At 45.5% G+C, this 25,755-nt stretch overlaps 1 protein-coding gene across 5 annotated transcripts; it reads left to right on the top strand.

Annotated features, from left to right (window-relative positions):
• The first annotated feature begins 947 nt into the window (after nt 1-947).
• On the top strand, nt 948-25,301 carry LOC142466612 (protein-glutamine gamma-glutamyltransferase E-like). 5 transcript variants are annotated; one of them, XM_075571826.1, is made up of 14 exons: nt 1,036-1,435; nt 2,207-2,257; nt 7,955-8,095; nt 14,065-14,307; nt 14,662-14,780; nt 15,784-15,912; nt 16,065-16,242; nt 19,308-19,446; nt 20,328-20,431; nt 20,914-21,156; nt 21,241-21,768; nt 22,099-22,256; nt 22,935-23,068; nt 23,264-25,301. In XM_075571826.1, the coding sequence occupies exons 1-14, from the start codon at nt 1,222-1,224 to the stop codon at nt 23,409-23,411; spliced, it is 2,529 nt and encodes an 842-aa protein (XP_075427941.1). In that variant the 5' UTR covers nt 1,036-1,221; the 3' UTR covers nt 23,412-25,301. The 5 variants fall into 5 exon arrangements, with proteins under 5 accessions (XP_075427946.1, XP_075427941.1, XP_075427942.1 ...); XM_075571830.1 differs by lacking the exon at nt 2,207-2,257 and adding an exon at nt 4,410-4,470 and having other exon boundaries at nt 1,417-1,435; XM_075571829.1 differs by lacking the exon at nt 1,036-1,435 and adding an exon at nt 4,410-4,470.
• The last annotated feature ends 454 nt before the right edge of the window (nt 25,302-25,755 follow it).

Below are 25,755 nucleotides of genomic sequence, written 5' to 3'. Positions count from 1 at the left end.
CTTACCTCTTAGATTGTAAGCCTTCTCCTATTGTTACTTTTATGTCTGAAGCGCTTATTCCCATTATTTGTATTCTTTGTTATTTATATGATTGTCACGTGTACTGTATTACTGTTGTGAAGTGCTATGTACATTAATGGCGTAATATAAATAAAGACATACAGATGTAACCCCCCTATCACCCCCCCCCCCCCCCGGCAGCAGGGGTAGGGTGTACATGTGTGAACAAAGTCCTGCTCCGCTCCCGATGGGATTAGAGTGTCAGCTCCTTGGTCAGTTACCTGTGATCTCGGGGTTCCCGTTGGCAGGTTCAGGCCTTGGCTGTAATGGAGGGTAGTTGGTGGGTTGGAGGACAAGATAAGAAATAGGGTGCCAGGATCTTTTGCAACTCACAGGTATTTTATTGACAGGCACACATAAGCTCCAGGCTTGCACAGGATCAATTATTGTCATATAGAGCACAATACCTCATTAGACAGGTTCCCTGTATTATGCTTCTTCAGGGTAAGTTCCCTCAGTGCCCCTTCCCATTCAGGTAAGTACTCCTGGATCTGTCTTGGCCTCCAGTCCCCCACAAATCTTTTGGGCTTCCTAGCTTCTAGCACACTGCATCCCAAAATACTGCTTCAGGTGAATATCACTCACAGGAAGGGCTTACTGCTATTCTCTTGGTCTTGTCTGTGCCTCCCAGGAGCTGGGTTCCCAGCCAGTCTTCCCTTAGCAGTCCCTGGTCCTCACTGTTCCAACTGTCACTAACTTACTAACTCACTAATTCCTAACTTACTAACTTCTATATTAGTAACTCATAAATTACTAACGTCTAAATTACTAACTGATTCCTAACTCCTAACTCACTAGCTCACTAACTTATATCTCACTCCTTGCCTGTCCTCCCCTCAACTGACAACTGCCTTAACTGTCCTTCTCAACTGTGTTAATTTTAACTGTTGTACTTTTCACAGCCTCACTGGTTGCCTAGCAACATGTGAACTGCCGACTCTGAAGCTGTGACATACACCTATGGAAAAAGTAAGGGGACTATCTATCTCCTACAACTGCCTCTCCTCACTGTCCTCCCTGTCCCTCTCCTCAACTGATTACTGACTACACTGTCCCTTTTTTAAATGTCAGCGCGAGCTCCCTCGCGGTACAAACTGCCTTAACTGCAAATGCAGCCGCCCTATTGGCTAAGCCGCAGCATGTGACATTCCCCTGAGGCTCATGGGACGTGTAGTCCCTGCGAGGAGCCTTTCCTGTAATGGCCGCCGCACCTGCACTTCTCTGCAATTGGTCGCGCATGCGTGGCAAATCACAACATGGCCGTCGCGGGTCCTTTTGCGCACTGCGCACGTGCATAACAAACATGGCGGCACCCTGCAGAGGGAGCCGCCGGCAAGCCCGTCACCACCCACAACAGCCTCCCACAGCAGCGGAGGTAAGGGGGGGGGGGGTGGAAACGGAGGACCGGGGAGCCAGAGGGGACCTGGCTACACATACATACATCTCCTTGTCATGGCGTCATGTGACATCACGTTGTCAAGGCGATGCGGGAGTCACATGATTGTCAGAGGAGACACCAGCACCGGAGAGAAGTTAAGAGATGCTTACAGAGGCCCCCGCACTCTCCCCTGGCAATCAGTTTAGCTGTTGTGGGAAAGAGCCCGGGGCCACTCTAAGCATGGCGCTCGGTGCCGTTGCACTGGTGCCACCGCCATCAAGCCGTGCTTCTTCAAAGAGAATACTGGCATACCCCGCTAAACGGACCTTCACTTTACGGACACTCGCGAGTACGGACATATTTACAATTGCGCCATTCCCCCTGTGTCCGTACGCTCGCTTCTCAAGTATGGACACTTATTCAGCCCTACAGGCCACCGTAGTTAGGTGACGCGCTGATTTCTCCTCACCCAATTGAAAAATGGCGGCTCGCGCATGCGCCTGCGAGTAGGACACAGGCACGTCCTGTGCAGCAATACCGGCTCCCTACCCAAGTGTAAAAAGGTAGCGCGTCACTTTAAGTACAGTTTTGCTTCACATACATGCTCTGAACCCATTGCGTACGTTTATGCGGGGTATGCCTGTATAGCATTACCCTGAAATAATGTGACTTTAGGCCGATGCTAATGAGTATGGACCTTATTTTGGATGTTATTATCTCCGTGAATAAGCTGGAAACTCTGCGTAATGACGTTTGTTCCTCTTTTAGGTGACGAAATGTTATTTGCCCTAATTTCCCAGATCTCAGTGACTCCCGCAGGTAATAGTGTAAATGCACGCTACAGTACATCTGTACTTCCCCATAAGTGGCAGTTAATGCATCATATTAACTGTACGTCACTAACTTGAAAAGGGACATTACCGTCAATTTGAGACTACAATAATGCCTAAATCTTGTAGAAAACCCCTAAATCTTGTAGAAAACCCCTGTATCTTGTAGAAAACCTTTACTGACAGTACCTTGACATCTTTCAGATAATGAAGAGGGAAGGTGCTTTTTCACATAAATAGTTACACTTATTTTATGAGAGAAGCTATCCTCGTAGCTCCGACGTTTGACAAACTGCTTCTAAAGTGCCCTTTCCAATGGGACCGAGGTGGCTTGCTCTTCTGTACGCTCTTCTCGCCAGAGAATCAAGCATCACCTCAAGTCATTCCGCTTCTAAAGCACTTACAATCCGGGCGGTTTGGCTGGATTTTTAGACATGGTCTCGAACATGTGATTTACAAAAGAGAATAGGGTTTGTTTGTTTTCTCACATTGCATTCCGCTTCTTGTGAACATGTCAAACCGCATGGTGTGACGCTGGCAACTTCAGAGCTACGAGAATAAGCTCCTTCATATCCCAAACGAACAAAAATGGAAAATTATACTTTTTATTTTTTTATTAACCCGACGGTCAACTTGTCACCAAATGATGTGCTATACAACTGGAAAAAAAACAAGCTGAGGCCAGTGATAAATTAGCTGTGGTATAAAGCTATATAATACATTTATGTATCCTGATGTAGAAATATGAAAAGCTGAATACATTTTCTAAGCAGAAATCTGCAGTGCTCAGGTTTTTTCCTTTCATATGATATTGGGAGTGCCTAACAGAGATTCCTGAACCAGGAGCACCGGTATTTATTGATAATTATTCCTTTTTGGGAGGAGGGGAGTGCAGCATTATCCTTCAAGCTGCTCCTGATGTAGAAACTCACAAACTATTCCGTGTGTCTTCTCTCCTCTCCTTTTAGATTGTCAGCTCCTTGGGGCAGAGAACTCCTTCCTATGTCTCAGTTAGTCTTAACGTCTATGTAACCTCTTTTGTCATACAATATTAATCTCCTTCCACATTGCTGCGGAATATATTGGCGGTATACAAATAAAAGATAATACTCTTAATATTAATACAGCTGAACCCCCTTATAACGCTGTGCTTGGGGTCCAACGAATCACATCGCGTTATAAGCGGATCGCGTTAGAAATAATGTACAATTGTATGCATTGAACAATATAGTATTTAAGATGCCAATAATCGTGTTGTAAACTAGTCATAAATACAAAAAGTGGGAGCCACGCTAGCATCACGTTATAAGAGGATCTGCGTTGTAACGGATCGCGTTATAGCGGGGTTGAGCTGTATTAACATTTGTGATATATACATTTGCAGCATTATATTTTCCTCCTCCACTTCTGCGCTGAGACCTTACGCGCTCTAAATACAGTACACCAACCTAAATATCGTTCATTTCGAATTTATGTCAACTGCAGTCATATCTATGCACAATCATAAAAAGCTTTTTCGTATGGAAATACAGGTGGGGGATAGGCACTTCTTAATGTAGGATTAGACAAATAATTAGATTTAAAATTTGTCCAAGTGTCCATAAGCTGCTAGCGCAGTCATCCTATAGTTCTATATAAACTTTAACAAAGAGGCATTCAAATCTTATTTCAGAGCCGTCTTATCGACACCACCCTCTACGCACTCCATATAAACCACATAGCTAACATCAGCTGTCACAGAGCTGTAAAAAACAGTTAGGAAAGAAAGAAAATTAGGGCAGCCGTGTTTATGAGATTATTTTGAAACCTCTCTAAGAGCTAGTTAAAAAATGAAATATTTTAAGCAATGGTTGTGACTTAAACACCAGTTTGATGTCATGGAGTCAATTATTGGCACGTCAAGTATGCATGGATCACCCATTAGCCAGCATGGTCAATGAGATGGGGCATGTGGCCAAGAGCAAGTGTCCCCTGGGCACTACCCTTCTTCATCTAAAGGACACACCAGGAAGTGAGCCTACAATGTAAGCATTAAAGGCATGTCCCATTAAACTTCTCATAAAACACTCAGGCAATGGAATTTTAATAGAGAGGGAAGAAAGGGTGATACAAATAATGGCTGATTCACATCTATTTAATAGTCTCTCTGAGCAGAGCCCACACAGCACAACAGGCAGTCAGGACACCGTGTCACCATGGAAGGTAAGACAATGTGTTTGTGTTGAACTTCGCCAATATACATAGGTTTTTACAGAAATTCATCCTTAGTTTATCTTAATGACAAGAACCTCTGTAGGAAGCTGTTCCCAATGTCAAGTTGATAATTCAGACTCACTGTCACATTGTTCCAAGTTCAGAGGAAATTCAAAGCAATGTTGGTGATTTACTGATGTGCAGATAGCCAGACTTTTTATATCGTGTGCATTATTGGTTAACGTCTGTATGTGTAAGAAGCTCTATTTTCTACCACTGTTTTGCATCCATTAATGTAAAAATGTACAGTATTCCATCAAAGTTGTAGAGACCACAGACTTACATATTATAACATGGGAAGCACACAGACAACATGCTATAGTCACATTTGATTGACACCGTGACATTTTAAAGAATTTTCTTTATTTATTTATAAAAAAATTGTTTTGCCAGGAAGTAATACAATAATTTAAATAAATGCAATTGAAAGATTTTGTCAAGAATCCCAATAACACTTCATTATAAAGAAAGATTTTGGAAATATGATGTTAGACAAAGTGAAATCCAAAGCTCTGTTATGCAAGTTATTTAAAGTTCTTCTCCAAATTAATTCTATTCAACGTGCAGTAAGCAACAGAGAACTATATAGTCTGATGGGGAAAAGAAACAGAAATAAGAAGATCCCAAAAGTTATTTAAGCAATTGAATTATTTATGAAATAATAATTTTAGGAACTTGTTCAGATTTACATCTTAACTAAAAGTTTGCATAAAAGTGTATTTATTTTATTAATTGGCTTAAAATTCTCGTTTAATTGTAGAATTCTGGCCACTCTTTAAAGGGTTCTTCGACATTTGCATACGACTTATCAACATGCTTACTTATCTCTGATCACCAATAGATTACTCTCTCTGTGCATTTGTTCATAAAGTATCTCAAATATTCTGGACCGGTATCTGAGAACCAGCTCACTCATATCCCGGGCAGGGATTAAATATGCAATTATTGTGTGAAATACCTGGCTGAAAAGGATTCAGAACTGTTTCTTGAGGGGCTGCTGATAATCCAGACACCACCATGAGAACTCTTAGTACTGTACTGTGTATGTCGTCTCTGTATGATAAGTATATCAACGCAATATTTGCCATGCCGTGTTCTTCCGTGCCAAGAGTTGGCATTTAGTTAAACTAGAACCCATATAAATAACGTTAAAACCCCATACCACAGTCTGGAGCCAAACAAAAGGCAATTATATTTGCTTTTGGAATACACAACTAACCAATACATCAAAAGACTCCGACCACTGTTTAAAATAGTAGCAATTGATGCTAGAATGAAGAAATGAGAAATGGGCTATATGAGCTAATGAACAATAATTCTTGCACAACCTTAAAACAGAATATGTTTCTGCCGATTTCATTTAAATAAGAAATCGTGGTTTTTAGTAACCTCACTGAAATATACAAGTAAAAGAGGATATATTTGTGTGTGTTTGCCGTTTCACAAGCTGCCTTACACTTTGTATGTGCCCAATAATTGTGCATCGTATGCAAGGTTTCCTTCTATCACTATAATCTGTAAAGCATCTTTTGTGCGGTTATTTCATCTCATACAAGGTTGGAAGTTTCCTCCAGTCCCGTTGTGGTTCATTGTCTGCAGGTGCCACCCAGTAACACCTTCCCTGAAAGGGTTAAGTCCAGGCTCCAGTAACTCTCCTCTTTGGCAGGTGCTCTGCGAGGCTGGGTGACTCCTCTAGTCTGAGAGTGACAATTTGTCATGATGAGTAGGGCCTGTAATGATACTTTGCCATGTGGAGACATGTACTGGGAACGCAAATCCAACGTGAAATCCATTTACGCCTAACTAATGAATCATGATGCAGCAGACTTAAGCGCTGGGGTTATTGGCAAGAAATGTTAATGTAGGCCATTATATAACATTAAACATTGTTAAGAGACTTAAAGACCATGAACACGACCTGTGCCACAGAAGAGTTCAAAGTGGGATGTGTCACTTGCCCCAAAATGGTTCGAATGGGAGGGGGGTTTCTGGTGCTTCTAACTACAGTGTGGGCTGCGATTGACAGTTTAGTCATGGAGAGAAACACGGAACAGGCATCGCTTCGTAACGCAATTTTATATTTGTCTTCCAAAAAGTAAGAACCCGCCCAAAGTTAGGAACAAATGCACAGAGCGTGTATAATACCGTGGCCGGTCTTACACTGACATGACTTTATTATAGCATAGGGGGGACGGAAACAATAACATATCGACATAGGTTGAACCAGATGGACGCATATCTTGTTTCAACCTCATCTACTATGTAACTATGTAACAATGTGACTATGTAACAATGTGACTATGTAACTATGGGACTATTATACAGGTGCGCCGACGCGTGTTCTAAAACTTGCCTTAAACTTGCCTTGGAAAATCTGGGGCTATCACCAACAAGACCCAGGAACATGCCGGGTACATGCTGCAACATGTCAGTGACATTTCTGCAGAGACTAATGGCCCATAGGATTAACACAGCAGGGGTCCATGGCAGTCCATTCAGTTTGAATGGGACTGCCAGGGACCCCCGCTTTTAATCCGATGGGCCATTAGTCTATCTGCAGAAATGTCACTGAAATGTTGCAGCATGTACCCAGCATGTACCCAGCATGTACCCAGCATGTACCCAGCATGTACCCAGCATGTACCCAGCATGTACCTGGGTCTTGTTGGTGATTGCCCCAGATTTGTTTTAGAATACTCGTCGGCACTACAGTAACTATGTAACTATGGGACTATGTAACTATGTGACTATGTGTCTATGTGACTATGTAACTATGTGACTATGTAAAGATGTAACTATGTAACTATGACATTAATATATAGTAGGCAAGGGGGGCATTGAGGTGACGATCTACAAGAGACAGGAGAACGCAGGGTGTCTGGGAAGGAGAAGTTGGTGTGTTTGTGACAGCTGTCGGTTCTGGGATTATGAGGGAGAGGGGTCAAGAGATAATCAGAGTAGGGAAGTGGACAGGATTCATATACGATTTTTACCAAGCCCAATATCAGGGCCGCAGTAACAGCAGGGACGGGAGCGAGCGGCTAAGGCCTTTTAGTTGCGAGTCTGGTGTTATTTCATAGAGAGTCAGAGGGGAAGTGCAGAGAGCTGCAAAGTAACCTGGCATGGAGGAGATGACCTTACACAGGTCTTTGGGGGCTATGTTAATCTTGTCTACACTGGCTAAATGGACTGGATCAGGGAGGTTGAAGATGCTGCCTCTTGGTATTAATGCTAAGAGAGTCCTAGCTGGGGAAAGGATGGAGGCTGTAGGAGGGCGGTGCACATTTAATGAAGTCACTTCCATTCACTGGAATGAAAGTTATTTTATTCTTCACATTGTGACTCTGCTCCTTACCCGGGTTAATAGAGGAGATGTTTCTGTCCAAACTTTCTCCTCTTTAGTTGTAAACACATTTGTTAATTTTTTATTCAGTATCCAACAAGACTGCCCATCGCACGGACATGTACAGCAGCCACGAGCTGATACTGCGCAGGGGACAATCCTTCACGATAACGATGGACTTTAACAAAACTCCACAGGACTGGCAGAGCATTGTGTTCACTGCGCAGACTGGTAAACTGTTACTTATCTCTGATTGCACACCACTCCCAGCACTTCTCACACGGTCACACAGAGATATCCCCCAGCGCTCCTCTCTCTCACACACGCCGATATCCCCCAGCGCTCCTCTCTCTCACACACGCCGATATCCCCCAGCGCTCCTCTCTCTCACACACGCCGATATCCCCCGGAGCTCCTCTCTCTCACACACGCCGATATCCCCCGGAGCTCCTCTCTCTCTCTCTCACACACGCCGATATCCCCCAGCGCTCCTCTCTCTCACACACGCCGATATCCCCCGGAGCTCCTCTGTCTCACACATGCCGATATCCCCCGGAGCTCCTCTCTCTCTCTCTCTCTCTCACACACGCCGATATCCCCCAGCGCTCCTCTCTCTCACACACGCCGATATCCCCCGGAGCTCCTCTCTCTCAGAAACATAGATATCCCCCAGCGCTCCTCTCCCTCTCTCTCTCTCTCTCTCTCTCTCTCTCTCTCACACACACACACACAGATATCCCCCAGCGCTCCTCTCTCTAACACACGCTGATATCCCCCGGAGCTCCTCTCTCTCACAAACACAGATATCCCCCAGCACTCCTCTCTCACACACACAGATATCCCCCAGCGCTCCTCTCTCTCACACACGCTGATATCCCCCAGAGCTCCTCTCTTTCACAAACACAGATATCCCCCGGAGCTCCTCTCTCTCACAAACACAGATATATCCCAGCGCTCCTCTCTCTCACACACGCCGATATCCCCCAGCGCTCCTCTCTCTCTCTCTCACACACACACGCCGATATCCCCCAGCGCTCCTCTCTCTCTCTCACACACACACGCCGATATCCCCCGGAGCTCCTCTCTCTCACAAACACAGATATCCCCCAGCACTCCTCTCTCTCACACACACAGATATCCCCCAGCGCTCCTCTCTCTCACACACACAGATATCCCCAAGCGCTCCTCTCTCTCTCAAACACACACACACAGATATCCCCCGGAGCTCCTCTCTCTCACACACACAGATATCCCCCAGTACTCCTCTCTCTTTCTCTCTCTCTCTCACACACACAGATATCCCCCAGAGTTCCGCTCTCTCTCTCACACAGATATCCCCCAGCGCTCCTCTCTCTCACACATACAGATATCCCCCACAGCTCCTCTCTCTCTCTCTCTCTCTCTCTCTCTCTCACACACACACAGATATCCCCCAGCGCTCCTCTCTCTCTCACACACAGATTTCCCCCAGCGCTCCTTTCTCTCTCTCTCTCTCTCTCTCTCTCTCTCTCTCTCACACAGATATCATATCCAGCTCCACTCTCTCTCTCTCTCTCACACATACACAGATATCCCCCAGCGCTTCTCTCTCTCACATACACAGCTATCCCCCAGCGCTTCTCTCTCTCTCACACACACAGATACCCCCATCGCTTCTCTCTCTCTCACATACACACAAATACCCACCAGCGCTCCTCTCTCTCACACACAAACAAATATCCTCCAGCGCTTCTCTCTCTCTCACACACACACAGATATCCCCTAGCGATCCTCTCTCTCTCACACACCCACAGATATTCCCCAGTGCTCCTCTCTCTCTCTCACACAGATATCATATCCCCCAGCACTCCTCTCTCTCTCTCACACACACAGATAACATACAGCGCATCTCTCTCACACACACTATTCCCCAGTGCTCATCTCTGTGCACGTCTTTCTCACACACAGTTATCCCCCAGCACTCCCCTCTCTCTCTTTCTCTCTCTCTCACTCACATTCCCAAGCACTGCGCTCTCTCTTTCTCTCTCTTTCTCTCTCTCTACCTCTCTCTCTCTTTCTCTCTCTCTCTCTCTCACACATATTTAAGGAAAAATAAACGTTGGCTTTTATTTAGCTTCATTTGTATTTGGCTTTAAACATTACAGCTTCTTGTCAGCATGCAAAACAAAAAAAGGGCTATCCCCTTGTAAAACTCACTATTCCCAGTCCCTATCTGCAGGGCTGGGAGGTTGGGCCTCAAACCTCTGACCCCAAAGTCCAAAGATGTACCTGTAAGAAGGGGCTTTTTCCTTCAGTCTGGGTTGGTGTCCATAGGGGCGGGCACCCTGTGGCGGTTTCAGGGTCCACTGTATCCTGGAATAGAGGGTCTGGTTCCCTGGGATCTCTCTCTGGCAGCACAGTCCTTCTGTGCTAGAGAACCCCATGCAGTTTGTTCAGCACACTTTTAAAACTGCTTGATGAGCCAGGTGGAGACTGGTTAACTTGTTCCCTGTTGGACTCATTGGCTACAGAGAGGCTTTAAATGTGCTGCCTTTATAAACCAGGGAAAGGCCCTATCACATACCTCCCTCACTTGTGGGTAGCTCAGGCTTGCCCCGCCTGAAGCCCATTCCTAAACTCTCTCCCGAGACGTTCCTGTGGCTCTAAACGAGAGTGGTTGGAAAGAGAGAACCCTCGGTCACGCTGGAAGTGGAGCCATTTCTCCAAGTGCCCTTCAGTCCTCCCAGTAATTTGGGGTTTTTCCTTTAAGCCACCACTCCCGATATGAACCAGCGAGGGTTGCCACCTTTCTAGCAGTTCGTTTTCTCGCTATGTGGCCGTGGTTGAAGAAGACCCCCATTACTCAGTCCTTGGGATGGGTGCAAATAACCAGTGTCTCTTTCTGTATGTGCTTGTATTCAGCACACTTTAGTTCCTCATGGAGGACTTTTCCCAACTACAGTCTTTCCATGATGTGCTTGGCTTCCTCCCCTCTGCAGAGGACTCCTGGCTCAAGCTCTTTTTTCCACTTTTACCAAGTCTTCTTTTAATCGCTTGGCAACGAGTTATCTCCTGCTGCGTGTGATCTTTTCTTCCCTGAGACTAGGGTGACCACCTGCATCTGGTTCAGTATCATTGATCTCAGGCGGTTCAACCTGTGCAAAGTTTTTAGCTTCTCTGATTGACACTCATAGTATCTTTGTTCGGAAATCTGTAGATTTATTGTCTTATGTCTTTTCCCCTTGCGAGTGGGCTACTATTGTTGCATCATTAGGGCGGGATCAGAGACACAGTTCTGTCCTTCATTGGATGAGAGCATGGCCGTATTTCTTGAGTGTTAGCAAGCTTTTCTTCTTTCTTTCAGAGTCTGATCTGAGAGATTTCCAATTGCAGATACAGGGAATTTCACTTTTCCCGGTGAGAGTGCCATCTGCTTCTTCCAGTGCTAACTTTACTTCTAATTTTCATTGTTGGAGTTGTTGCTTTGCTTCTCCTTTACATATTTGATCAGCCAGATAGGAAACCTCCTTGGTTAGGTTTATAATGTTTCTTTCCACAGTCTCTATAACCCTCAGGGCCTTCTCATAGTCCTCCTTCCATTTACCCACTTCTGAGTTGAGTCTCCAGGTCTCCTGGCGTGAAACTTTTTGCCCCATGTTGAGGGAGTGAAGCACCCTCTGAGAGACTTGAAGATCCGTACTAAGACTGCGGACATCTTTTTGAGAGACTTCCAGCTCCGCCACGAGACTGTGAAATTCTGTTTTAAAAATTTCCAGTTCTGTGTGGAGACTGCTGCTCATTTTGAGAGCGTCTCAGCTCTATACCGAGACGGAGGGCCTCCCTTTGAGCCTCCTCCTACTTTTTGTCCCTGGCAGCTAGTTCAGTGTTCGCTATCTCCAGAGCTATTAACAGTTGCATCTGTTTTTCACACTGCTGGAACAGCTCGTGCTGTAGTAGGCCAACGTGTCTGGTCTGCTTGCCCAGGACTTCTTTAAACAATTGTTCCTGGTCTGCTTGCAGGGCATCTTCAGGGTTGGTCAAGGGATCATCACTCACTTGTTCCGGCTCCGCTTCCTTTGTATGGTTTTGTTGAGGGTTGTTGAGGGTTTATCCCTATCAGGGCCAGAGAGACACTTTTTCAAGGTACACAACCTCTGCCTTGGGCCCTCTGGGGATTCCGTCATTCCCAGGACAAATCTTCCATTTGCTCTAGGCTGCAGGGCATCTCGCCCCCCCTTTTTCTCCGCGGGATCTGCGGACATGTCTGATCCTTCCTTGGTAAGCGGAGAACCTCTTTTCTTTTATCCGCTTTTTTGCTTTGGACGACTCCGACAATTTCACAGCATCCACCTTGCTTTTCTTGCAGTTGCAATAGCTGGTGGGAATATTCGGTGTTCCGCTGGTCTGGCTCTTGCTGCCGCCAATCATATCCACGGTCATAGAGACCTGTGTTTTCGGTATGTACAGAGTTCAGGCAGCTCCACCATCCTAGGAGTGTTTTGTGGGTGCGTCTCGTTTTGGGGCCCATATAACATATATCGTCCTCCTCATCAGTATTCTCGTATGACTGGAAGGGACACATTTCCTTGGGACCAGGTTCATTACAGGAACACCACCTTTTGACCCCTATTTTGGCGGAATCAGGTGTATTCTTCCACCTGACCTTTTGAGGCGCTCTTAAAGTGATTTTCTCCATATATGCTAGAACCAAGCAGTAGTCCTACCAGTGAGCAGACTTCACTTGCAGAGTTTTTTGTTCTCACAGGTGTCTCTTTAGACTTTTTTCATTTTTGTGAGCGGCCATTTTAAAAACCCAATGTTTTTTTCTTCTTTTTTTCGCACACATGATGGGGTACAATTTGGTCACAGATTCAGGAAACTTGTGTGGGTCACCACCTGTCCAGTCTCCCCATTCAGACTGTGAGGCTTTCTCAAGCGCAGTGTAGCTTTTCTGATGGGCTGTTTATCCCCTTAATTCTGGTCACTTCGGCCACATCATTCTTTTGTTCTGCGTTTCGTTGTTCAAGCTGTTGCAGGAACTATAAGAAGACAACAAAAGTACAAACATTTTCATGGCCGGTCTCCAGGGCCCCTTTGAAATTCAACGGCCACCTCTCATCCCTCTTCTGACACCATTTCTAGGAGACATGTGCAGAGGTATAACACGGGAGAAATATTTAAGAGAAAATAAATTTTGGCTTTAATTTAGCCTGCAAATTTAATCATTACAGCTTCTTGTCAGCATGCAAAACAAAAACAGCCTATCACTTTGTACGTGCTAACTCACACTTCCCAGTCACTATCTGCATGGCTGGCATGACCACCAGCACTCCTCTCTCTTTCTCTCTCACACACAGATAAGCACCAGTGCTCCTCTCTCACACACACACACACACACAGAAATCCCCCAAGGCTCCTCTATTTCTCACACACAATGATATGCCCCAATGCTCCTCTCTCTTTCTCTCTCACACACAGATAAGCGCCAGTGCTCCTCTCTCACACACACATATACACAGATATCCCCCAAGGCTCCTCTATCTCTCACACACACAGATACACAGATATCCCCAAAGGCTCCTCTATTTCTCACACACACTGATATGCCCCAATGCTCCTCTCTCTCTGTCTCTCACACACAAACAGATATCACTGAGTGCTCTTCTCTCTCACACACACAGATATCCCCCAGCGCTTGCTTCTCTCTCTCTCTCTCTCTCTCTCTCTCTCTCTCTCTCTCTCTCTCTCTCTCTCTCTCTCTCTCTCTCTCTCTCTCTCTCTCTCTCTCTCCACACACACACACACACACACACACATACACACACACAGATATCCCCACCGCTCCTCTCTCTCTCACACACACAGATATCATCAGCGCCCCTCTCTCTCTCACACACACACAGATATCCCCTAGTGCCCCGCTCTATCTCTCCCACCACACCTCCCCTGCTCAGTCTTCCACCACACCTCCCCTTCTCAGTCTCCCACCACACCTCCCCTGCTCAGTCTCCCCCATCACCTCCCCATCTCATTCTTCACCTCACCTCCCCTGCTCATTCTCCCACTCAACTCTCCTGCTTAGTCTCCCCCTCACCTCCCCTCCTAAGTCTCCCCCCTCCCGTCCACATTCTCCCCTGCTCAGTCTCCCCTCTCACCTCCCCTCCTCATTCTCCCTTCTCAATGGTGACTGGTTATTTCATTGTTTTATTGCTTCCCTGCAGGTCACGCAAATGCACAGGCTCACAACACAAGTGTGCAGTTCACCCTGTCCAACTCATGGAGCAGCGGGATATGGAGTGCAGTTCTTGAGTCCAATCCTAGCAGCTCCCTGCGAGTTATCATCTCCAGCCCAGCCAACGCCATCATAGGACGATACAAGCTCAGCGTCGAGATCTCTGCTAGTGGAGAGGCCACCAGCCACTCACTTGGGAATTTCATATTGCTCTTTAACCCGTGGTGTTTAGGTAATGCTAGGAGATATCCAAGAGAATGGGAAAGAAGGAGATATGGGAGAGTGGGAATTGTTAGCTGAGAGGTTTTTGATGCAGAATGTGAAACAAACCATTATAATATGTCAAACAGTTAACTCTTATTAAATCTCCCCAAATGTCAAAATTAATAGGCATACATTGCAACCAAGAAGGTAAAATGTCTCTCTATGGCCAATAGGCAAGGTATTGTGAAGCTGTCTTCTTACCCATTATACCGTCCCAAGGAGAAGACGACGACTTCACTTTGAACCTAATGCCTTTCTATGTGGACTCCACAGAAGTTCCCAGGTTTTATTCCCTGACACTGCAGCTTGTTTTATTCCATAGATGATGATGTTTATATGGCTAACGAAGATGAAAGGGTGGAATATGTTCTAAATGACCATGGAATCGTTTACATGGGAAATCTGAACTATATATCCGGGCTGGGATGGAACTTTGGTCAGGTAACCTATACTCGTTTGAAATAACACACTAATTATACAGTAGGACATTGTTATATACTTTAATAAGAGTCAGTGTCTTCCCTCTCACTTGTAAAACACCAAATAAATACTCCGGGTTAAGCATCTTCTTAGAACTGGTGTGCGTGGCTCATTTGGGGCCGCGTCTGAGACCATGCCATGTTTCCAAGGTATTGTCCAGGCAAAGCCAGGCGACAGTAAGTGTTAACACCGTAAGAGTTTTCCATTTATGGAATATACATTAGAAAGGGATTATTCCAAGGAAAATGACTTGTTGCCGTACATAAAAATTTTAAACGATTCCTAAACGAAAGAGAGTAATGGGTTAATCTCTCAGTGGGAGCCCAGAGAGCCCATCAATTTATATCCTAACTTCTGTACCGGACCGACAGACCTAACAGTTCAAACATGGACACAATATTTCTAACTAGAGAAAGTGCAGAGAAGACCCGCTAAATTAATAAAGGGGGTGGATAATCTGATTTATGAGGAGAGGCTAGCTACATTATATTTGTTTACATTAGAAAAGCGGCGTCTAACGGGATATAATAACTATATACAGAATACATATATTCGGGACAGTACAAGGAGCTTTCAAAAGAACTATTCGTCCCAAGGGCAATACAAAGGACACAGGGTCATCGATTAAGGCTAGATATCTTTTTAGAAAGGAAAGGTATACATCCAATAAGTAACCATGGGAAGGATATTGATCCAATATTTGGAGTCAGGAAAGAATTTATTTTTTCCCTTACGAGATATCATTGGATGATGTGTCACTGGGGTTTTGTGTTTGGCTTCCTGTGGATCAATATACTGTAAGTACGGATATAGGATAAAGTATCTGTCATTTAAATTTAGCATAGGTTGAACTTGATGGACGCATGTCTTTTTTCAACCTCATCTACTATGTACCTATGTACCTATATAACTATGTAACTATATACCTATGCACCTAAACCCTCATTCTCATTCCTTTGACCAGTTTGAATCCAACATTCTGAACATCTGCCTGGACCTTCTGGATAGAAACTTGAACTACCGTAACGATCCGGCAGGGGACTGCTCTCAGAGAAACAATCCAATCTACGTGGGCCGGATTGTCAGCGCTATGGTAAGCAAATACTTCCTATTTTTGTAACTGTGGTAAAGAAAAAGACAAATACTTTCATTACTTTCCGGTGGACTTTTATTCTTGTTGACATCTCATCTATTTAATCCTTTCCATTGGTCCATTCATTTTGTGACACTCTTCCCACCTTTCAGGTCAACAGCAACGATGAATTTGGAGTGCTGGAGGGCAAATGGGAGAAAGATTTTTCTGGAGGTGTTGATCCAAACACCTGGAATGGAAGCGTGGAAATCCTTCGGAAGTGGAACAGAAGGGGGTATCAGCCAGTGAAGTTTGGCCAATGCTGGGTCTTCGCATCCGTCATGTGTACAGGTGTGTCTTATCTTAACCATAAACAATGTATCCCATTGTAATAACACAGATGAGAGTTAGATTAGATTTCCACAGTTTTCCCAATTTCACTGACGCAAGTGAAATGAAAACGGGAGCTGCTTACCTGGATATACAGTATCTGTTCAGATGGTAAAGATATATATATATTTGCTTCGGAAACACATGGACCAGTTTATGTGGAACCGACGTATCATCTCATTGTTACAGAATTGCCTATAAAATGGCAGCATTCTTTAAGGTAAGCTTCCATCAACGGTGTACATAAATAAGACATGCCACCACTACCACCACGAACCCCGCCACCACAACCACCACCAACCCCTTCACCACCACCACAAAACCCATCAACACACTTTAACAACCAACACCAACCCCATCACCAACCCATCACCGCATGCCTGTCACCACCACCCCATTACCATCACCATCACCAACCCCATCCCCACTACCCCATCATCACCAACACCAACTCCGTCATCATCACCAATCCCACCACCAACACCAGCACGCCAACACCAACCCCATCAGCAACAACCCCACAAACCCTGTCACGATCACCACCAACCCCATCACCACCAACAACCTCATAACCACCCCCATCACCATTACCAACCCCATCACAACCTCATCACAAACCCACCACCAACCCCATCACAACCTCACCACAACCACCAATTCCACCAAATCCATCTCTACCACCAACCCTGTCACCACCACCAACCCGCACCACCACTACCAATCCTGTCACCAACACCAACCCTGCCACTGCCACCTCTGTCACCACCACTACCACCGTCACCACCAACACCACCACCCCTGTCACTACCAACACCACCACCCCTGTCACATCACCAACCCCGTCACCACCACCAATCCCACCACCAACTCCACCAGACCAACACCAACCCTGTCACCACCACGACACCACAAACCTCATCACCACCACCAACCCTGTCACCACCAACAACCCCACCAACCCTGTCACCACCACCACCAACCCTGTCACCAAAAACCCCCATCACTAGCAACCACACCAACCCCATCACCACCACTGTCAGCATCACCACCAACCCCGCCACCACCAACAACCCCATCATAACCCCATCACCAACCCCACTACTAACTCCATCACCACCACCAACTCCACCACCACAAACCCCACCACCACTACCAATCCCGTCACCAACACCAACCTGCCACTTACAACCCCACCACCATCACCACCACCAACCCTGTCATCACAACCTCCATCACCACCAACCTCGTCACCACCCCCGCCCCCACCACCAACCCAACCACACCAACACCAATCCTGTCACCACCACGACAGCACCAACCCATCACCAACCCCATCACCATCACCAACCCTGTCACCATCCCTGTCACCACCAACCCCACAAGCAACCCCCTCACCACCAACAACAACCCCACGAACCCTGCCACCATCACCACCAACCCCATCACCATCACCCCATCACCACTGATGCACCAACCCCATCACCACCACCATAAGCACCACCAGCAACCTCACCACCACCACCAACCCCATCATAACCCGTCACCAACCCCACCAACCCCATCACCAACACCACCACCACCACCAAGCCCAACAACCCAGTCACCACCACAAACCCCGTCACCACCACCACCCCATCATAATCCCATCACCAACCCCACCAACCCCATCACCAACACCACCACCACTAATCCCAACAACCCAGTAACCACCACCAACCCCATCACCACCACCACCAAACCCAGCACCACCACCACCACCACCAACCCCATCACCAACACCACCACCAATCCCAACAACCACGTCACCACCACCAACCCCGTCACCAACACCACCCCCACCAAAACCACCACCACCAAATCCAGTACCACCACCACCAGCAACCATGTCAACACTGCCACCACCACAAAAACAGAAAAACTGATTGAACAGCGTATTGTACCAATACATTGTAATGTAATTTATCATGCGGCGGTAATTCAATGACAGCTGAACTGCTAAGGGCTGAAACGGCAATGAGAAACGGTCACACTAATCACAACGATATGGTGTGATGTCAGTACCCCTTACATAGCTTCTGCATCAACAACAACACAACGACTACATTTCTTTACATTCCACAATTGGAAAATGTCCACGTTACCAATCAAGCACTACAGGAGTTACATCCCAGGAAACTGACTATGGCCGGCACTGACAGAAAATAGAGAGACAAGGGGAGCGCAGATCAGCAAAAAACAACAACAGAATAAAGGTTGGAACAATACACTCTAGATAAAAATAAGAATCTATAATTATAATAAAGTGGAGTAAATTAATTACTCCTAGATGGTGAAATGGAATGAACAAATGGCGCCAAGTACTCACACGGGCCTGTGTGAGCAAATGCCTCTCGGGGTTAAACTCTGCAGAAAGTCCTTTCTTAGAGTCACACACCTTCCCCTTAGTTGCTAGTGAGCACACGATTCCTCAGGATATTCAATTGCCTCCGAAGTGAAAGAGAGGAATCAAAGATAGGAATCAGTATATACTGATAAGTGAGAGGGTATTAAATAGTCTCCCTGGGGATAGTGAGTGAATATATGTTTATAATAAAGGATACTCACACGGGCCAGTGTGAGTTAAAACTCACTTGAGTAGAGATGGTAAGCTCTTCGTTATTCGTGCAGCAACTTTTGTACAAGTGTCCCAAAAACCTCCACAGATCCCACCAAAATGGATGGAGAGTCCAAATAAAATCAGTGATGATATAATGGCCGGTACTGACCAAGACTCATTCAAGATCCTTCTTCATCGATCATAGACACAAATCAAAATTCCACCTGAAGCCAAATGAGATGTTAGCCAGTTAACAAACACTAAATGCCAACATAGAAGATTGCTAAATTAGCATTAATTAATGCCCAGCCTTGCAACTCGTAATTTATTTTCATGTACAGTAGCAATGCGTAGATAAGCGTTGCAGACGACGCCCCTGTTTGGCAATGATCAAAGGACAAAAAGGTTTCATTTTCATTGTCTTTATTAGTCCTGAGGTGTCTGGGAATCCCAACCAGAGTCGTCACCAATTTCAACTCGGCCCACAACACCGACTCGAACCTCAACGTGGACCTGCTCTACGATACTGAAGGAAAGTTCCTGGAGAAGACGTCTGATGACAGTATTTGGTATGCTCTGGTGGGGGGGGGGAAGGCCTATGGGATTCTTGTTATTCTTGTATTAGCATATAGAGCAGGGGTGGTCAACTCAAGTTCTCGAGGGCCACCAGCAGGTCAGGTTTTCAGGATAGCCCTGCTTCAGCACAGGTGGCTCAGTCATTGACTGCCAATGAAGTGGCCAGCTCCAGTTCTCAAGGAACATCAACAGGGCAGCTTTTCCAGATATCCCTGCTTCAGCACAGGGATTGAGCCACTGATTGAGCCCCCTTTGCTGAAGCTGGGATATCTGGAAAAGCTGCCCTGTTGGTGACCCTTGAAGACTGGAGTTGGCCACCCCCTGGCCCAGAGAGACTTTACTGGCCCAGTGGACAAAGAGATGTAGCAGATGTTACCGCTCCGGTTATCGCAAGGCACAAAGTGTAGCGTGCGGTATCCGGCGGCTCCTTTCAAACAGGCAGAGCCGCGGGTAACACATGTGTGGGCTTCCACACAAATAAAGCGCAGTGTCGCACGTTACTATGTGATAACAAGAGCGGTAACGCCTCCCACAACCTGTCAAATTCTTTATCTTAATAAATAAAGTGCCTGCCATAGGAAGAAAGCTGAAAGAGCATAGAGGAAGCATCGATCTAGGGGTAACATCAGTGCTAGTGTGTATCCCAATGTCAGCTCCTTGTGATCCTGTGCACTTTGTCTGCTGCGTTTACTGTAAATCACTGCATTTAATGTACAGCACTGCATTTAATGTACAGCACTGCATTTAATGTACAGCACTGCATTTAATGTACAGCACTGTGTTTACTGTAGACACTATGTCATACAAAAATATGATCATTATCTGGTGGTTTTCCCGGCAGATTTAACGGTATAATTTTTTTTCCGGAACGTAGGAATTTCCACGTGTGGAACGAATCGTGGTTCATACGCAGAGACCTGGGCTATTTCTACAATGGCTGGCAGGTTCTGGACTCCACGCCTCAGGAGCAGAGTCAGGGTAAGAATAAGACTGACCCTCCCCGAAAGAGATCAATAGAAAACATCCACGGTTTCTTGATCAACAGGCCAGGCTTTCCGTGACTTCCTTCATGTGTTTTTTTTGCAGGAATTCGCAAATTTTTAAATGTTAATTAAGCAGAAGGTGCACAGGGCCGGAGACCAGACCTTAACTCTGTGAGGCCTTACGCACCGGGGTGGACAACTCCAGTCATCAAAGGCCACAAAGGGTCAGGTTTTAAGGATATCCCTGCTTCAGCGCAGGAGGCTCAGCCATAATGTCAATCAGTGGCTCATTATGACTGAGCCACCTGTGCTGAAGCAGGGATATCCTAAAAACCTGACATGTTGGTGGCCCTTGAGGACTGGAGTTGGCCACCCCCTACCCTAAGCCATGTGAAATTTGAAGAGGCCCGACAATTAGAAATAGATTTATTATCCTGACTGAAGGGACTGTTGAAAATATACATTTATTCTCCCCAGGAATGTATCGGTGCGGCCCCACGTCTGTAACTGCGGTGAAAGAGGGGCACGTCAATCTGGGTTACGATACCCCATTCGTGTTTGCCGAGGTGAATGCAGATAGCGTCACCTGGGTCCTTCACAAGGACGGCCACCGGGAGAAAACCTACAGTAATCCAACATCTGTTGGCCAATGCATTAGCACCAAGGCTGTGGGTGGCAGTGATCGTATGGACGTCACACATAACTACAAGTATCCAGAAGGTAAAGGACAATGCTGGCCAAACGCTTCACTGTTTTGACTTATGGTAGTGGCAGATTCAGCATGTTGTTTTATTTTCCTATCAGGCTCCCCAAGAGAAAGAGAGGTATTTGCCAAAGCCAGCAGGAACGTTTCCCGTTATAGAGCCCGGGAGCTGAGCGCCAATGATGGCTGGAGGAGTAGAACGCGCAGCAGAGAGAGAGATGCATCACCCTCCGCACCTGCATCACCCTCCGCACCTGCATCACCCTCCGCACCTGCATCACCTAGAAACCGCAGAAGAACAGTCGCGGGGCCTAGAACATTTGCCGCACCCAGAACCAGCTATGCAGATCCAGAAGATCCTGAAGCTCCTGCAGCCCCTGCATCCCCAGCAGCCCCTGCAGCACCTGCAGAACCTATCCTCCATGAACCTGAAATCACCGGGAAGTTCAAGCTCCTCAGCCCTCCTGTGGTGGGAGAAGACATTAATCTCATGCTTGTTCTAAAGAACATGACTTCCTATCGGAAAGCTATTAAAGTGAACCTTAGCGCTTCCTCCATCATGTACACGGGGAGATGGGCGAATGACATCTTTACAGACCACAAGACTCTGGCTATCAGTCCAAATCAAGGTAACTACTATAGAAAGGTATCTAACACCTCAGTTAGCGTTGCATTTCCAGGCTCTAGGAATAATTAGGAATGACCCTGCTTTAAAAGACTTAAAATAGTCTTAAAAGTAGGAAATAAAATATAGCCGTCATAAAAATAGCAGGTACATTATTGAGAAGAGACATGCAGATGACCACCAGGTAGTGATATCCACTTCTTCTGCATTCATAAGGCTCCTCCTGGGGGTCGAAATGCCTTACTAGTCCAATATAAGAATATGCCGATAAGATACATATATGTATGTTATACTTCCTACAACTGTAAAAGAATTCAACTATTCTACTTTCCAGAGGCACATTTCTCCGTGCAGATCTCTTACTCACAATACCAGAAATATATATCCAGTGGGAACATGATTCGAATGGTTGCTCTGTGTGAGGTGGCCCATGGGGAGAAAACCATTATTACGAAGGATCTAGCCTTGGAGAACCCACCCATTATCATCAAGGTAAATTAGCAGAGAAGAAATTAAGATGTGCTTGAGACTTTCCAGAAATGTCAGATTTTAGGATTTTATATGCAGTACTTAAAGCAGCATTTAAAGCAGCAATACCCTCGTATTAAAAAAATGACCCCCCCCCCTTTCTTTTTTGTTTTGTTTTACAAGAAGGTAACCAAGGGGTCCCCTGGAGCTACACTACACTATATTCAGCTCCGGGCCCCAAGTCCCAATATGTTTACCAGTTGAGTTGCTCGGTTTAAATCACCAAAATGGCTGCCAAATCTCAGGCCAATTGGAAGACTTAACATTATCCCATGCAGCTTCCTATTGGACGGGCATTTAAATACCCCATTACATGTAAACGGATAAATGAACGCCATTTGCATATAAATAGAATGTTGGGTGGTTGCCTCAAACTTTGGGTGACCCAGAACCTCGAGGAGATGTGGAAAAACCACTGATAGACAATGTAAATGAGTTAACATTACTCGTCACTTGCACGTGTATTCCCCGCCTTCTCTCAGGAACATCAAACTGTTACAGAACGTCCACAATGAAATCTTTGGCTGAAACCATTATCCAAACCATGCTTTGAACTTCCGCAGTGACAACTTTCCTTTTCGTTTCATCCACAATGTTATGTCCTTCTCATTCTATGTCCATTTCCCATGTTCCCTTCAACAGCCTCTCGGAAAGGCCGCGATTTATAGGACAGTGACACTGGAGGTCCAGTTCACGAACCCCCTCTCAGTGGGAGTGGCAGACTGCACCTTGGTGGTGGAAGGCAGTGGACTAGTTGATGGACAACTCATGGCAATGTGAGTAGAAATAGACCGTGTAACACTGCTGGGAGATTCTATAACCAGAAGTGATTCCCAACCAGTCTTACCATCAGAGTGGTATCTGATTAAGGAACGCATATGAAAATACTTCACTGGAAGTTTTATTCATTCGCTGCTACTGTTGTGTCAGTTGGCTGACATTAGGTTTCTTTTTTGTTCTACTTCTGCCAGGGTGCCGTTGCTCCAGCCGAAAGAGAGAATAAGGTTCAGGGTGGAAGTGACCCCATACCGGAGCGGCATGAAACAACTAATAGTCAACTTCAAATGTAAACAATTTTCAATCAAAGGTTACCAGCAGCTGAATGTGGCATCCAGATAATCGTCCCCAGCCGAAAACGTGTCTACGCTTCAAATCTAATCACAAGTGAAAACTATGTATCAGGATTGTGACGTCTCGAGGCTCTGTTCATTAAAATGCCACAGGCTAAAGATGCCCCATATTAATGACCAGACCCGGGGAATAATTTATTTGTGTTACTAGTGCATTCTTCCGATCCTATTGCAGCACATGGAATATACTCTTTAAAACGCGCAGTACAAATTAACGTAATCGACGCTATAAATTAATGGCAAGTATTTAAAAAAAAAAATAACAGAAATGTGGATGCAGGGAGGTATTTATTTAAAACTATTGATTTTTTTTTGTAAAAATGCAATAAAGCAAAAATCTGACATGAGAATTTTTATTTCGTTGCTTTTTCATCATCGCAAAAACAAAAAAAAAAGGGGGTAGAAGTAATTTCCCCCTCAATGTTAACTTCTGAGGTTATTGGAAACCTAGTGAACCCAAAGCAGGGGATAAACATTCTCCAATCTGTTACTAAAGCCCAGGACGGGACTCCCCCCAATATTACATCATACTGCTCTCCTCTTTACCCCCTATACTTGTTCCCGGAGACTTAAATATGGCACACACCTGGGAATGTTGTTAACTTATTTCGTCATTGAAATGATTTGTTTGGAATACACTTTGCAAATGTCCGTCTGAGAGATTAGTTCTTTAAAGGTTAGCAGTGACGGTTCAAGACAGTTTTTAGCGCTCCTCTTAGTATTTCCTGTTGTAAAATTTTGATGTAAACCTAATCCTTGCAAAAGCTGTACATACTGTAAATGTTACAGGGGCTTATTCTGGTAGCTCCGAAATTGTCCGCACCAAACCACACGGCTCGATCTGTTCAGAAGAAGCTGAATAAGATGTGAGAACAATAAACCCCTATTCTCTATTGAAAATCGCATCTTCTAAACCGCTTCTCGAAAAAGTGACAACCCACCCGGTTTACCAGCCAAACCGTTCGGTTTACCAGCCAAACCACCCCGTTTACCAGCCAAACCGCCCCGTTTACCAGCCAAACCACCCGATTTACATGCCAAACCACCTGGTTTACCAGCCAAACCACCCGGATGGTGAGTGCTTTAGCAGCAGAATGACCTGTTTTGGTGCTAACTCCATCCAGAGCCTGATGTATTCCATTGAGTTGGCATGAACATATTTTTAGTTTTTCGAAGTGGTTTGCATTACGGGGCTACGAGAACTGTCGTATTTATAAAAAAATAAAATGTGAGTTTGAGGCTTTTTTTGACATATCGATGGGATTGGCAGAGCCGGAGTGAAACCGGAGTGAGACCACTTCTTAAAAATCTGTTTAGACGCGGTTTGGACATGCGCAAAGGGCTTACAGCATAGCAAAGCGTGCCAATCCCATCGGAAAGCGCTCTTTAGAAGCGGTTTGTCACACTTCGGAGCTACCAGAATATGCCTCTGTCCTTTTTGTCTCCCCAGCTTAAAAATAGGGCTCCAATGTTTATTATATAACTTTAAAAGAAGACGATTGCCCCTTCAGGAATATAGAAGCAGAAACGTTATACTTTGTAACTCCGCTTGTTCTTCCGTGGCTATGTCTGATGGTTTATATCCAGGAGAAATCCATCATTTTGACTTGTTCTGTATTTATGTTTTTGTTCTTCATTTTTTTGACCCACCTGGAGCAAATCAACGAAGATCCCCAACTTCCCACGCACATAATCCTACAGACACACCCCAAGCTGCTATATATACTATGACATGGAATGTTTACAATTATAATTATATATGAACTTCAACATGACTGGGATTGCTGTCATTTTTTATTCCCGACTAATTCTTGAAACCAATCTTTAATGTTTATGAGAATAATAAAACAAGAAAGAAAAGGCACATTGGACGCACAGAGCTTTGAGTCTCAGCTTTTTTATTTGAGTACTTTTCTCCACATTGGTAGAAGCTGATGCCTGTATCGGACCATGGAGCTTGGTAGAAGTGGTTTGTACTGAGACCCTCATCCTGCCGATACGTCTCCCTCCCTGAACAGGTGGGGGCTCATTCAGAGTTGGCCAACAACAGCTGCGCTAACTTATTTCCTGGGCGCAAATGGGAAGTTTTACAAAGGAGCTGAATTTAGAAACGACAAAAAATAATATGCGAATTTGAATTTTGAGAAAGGGTCTGTAACATTCGAACTCGGAGTGTAGGCGTGTTTAATGCTCATTTATTTGACCGAGCCACCTGTGCTGAAGCTGGGATATCCTTAAAATCTGGCCTGTTGGAGGGGGGGGGAGGGGGACTCGAGTTGAGAACCCCTGCTTTGTAGAACAATAGACCAAGAGGACGGAGAATACAGGAGATC

The sequence above is a fragment of the Ascaphus truei genome, chromosome 15 (assembly GCF_040206685.1).
Source record: "Ascaphus truei isolate aAscTru1 chromosome 15, aAscTru1.hap1, whole genome shotgun sequence".
Taxonomy (NCBI): Eukaryota; Metazoa; Chordata; class Amphibia; order Anura; family Ascaphidae; genus Ascaphus; species Ascaphus truei.
This window is presented reverse-complemented; position numbering and strand designations above follow the sequence as displayed.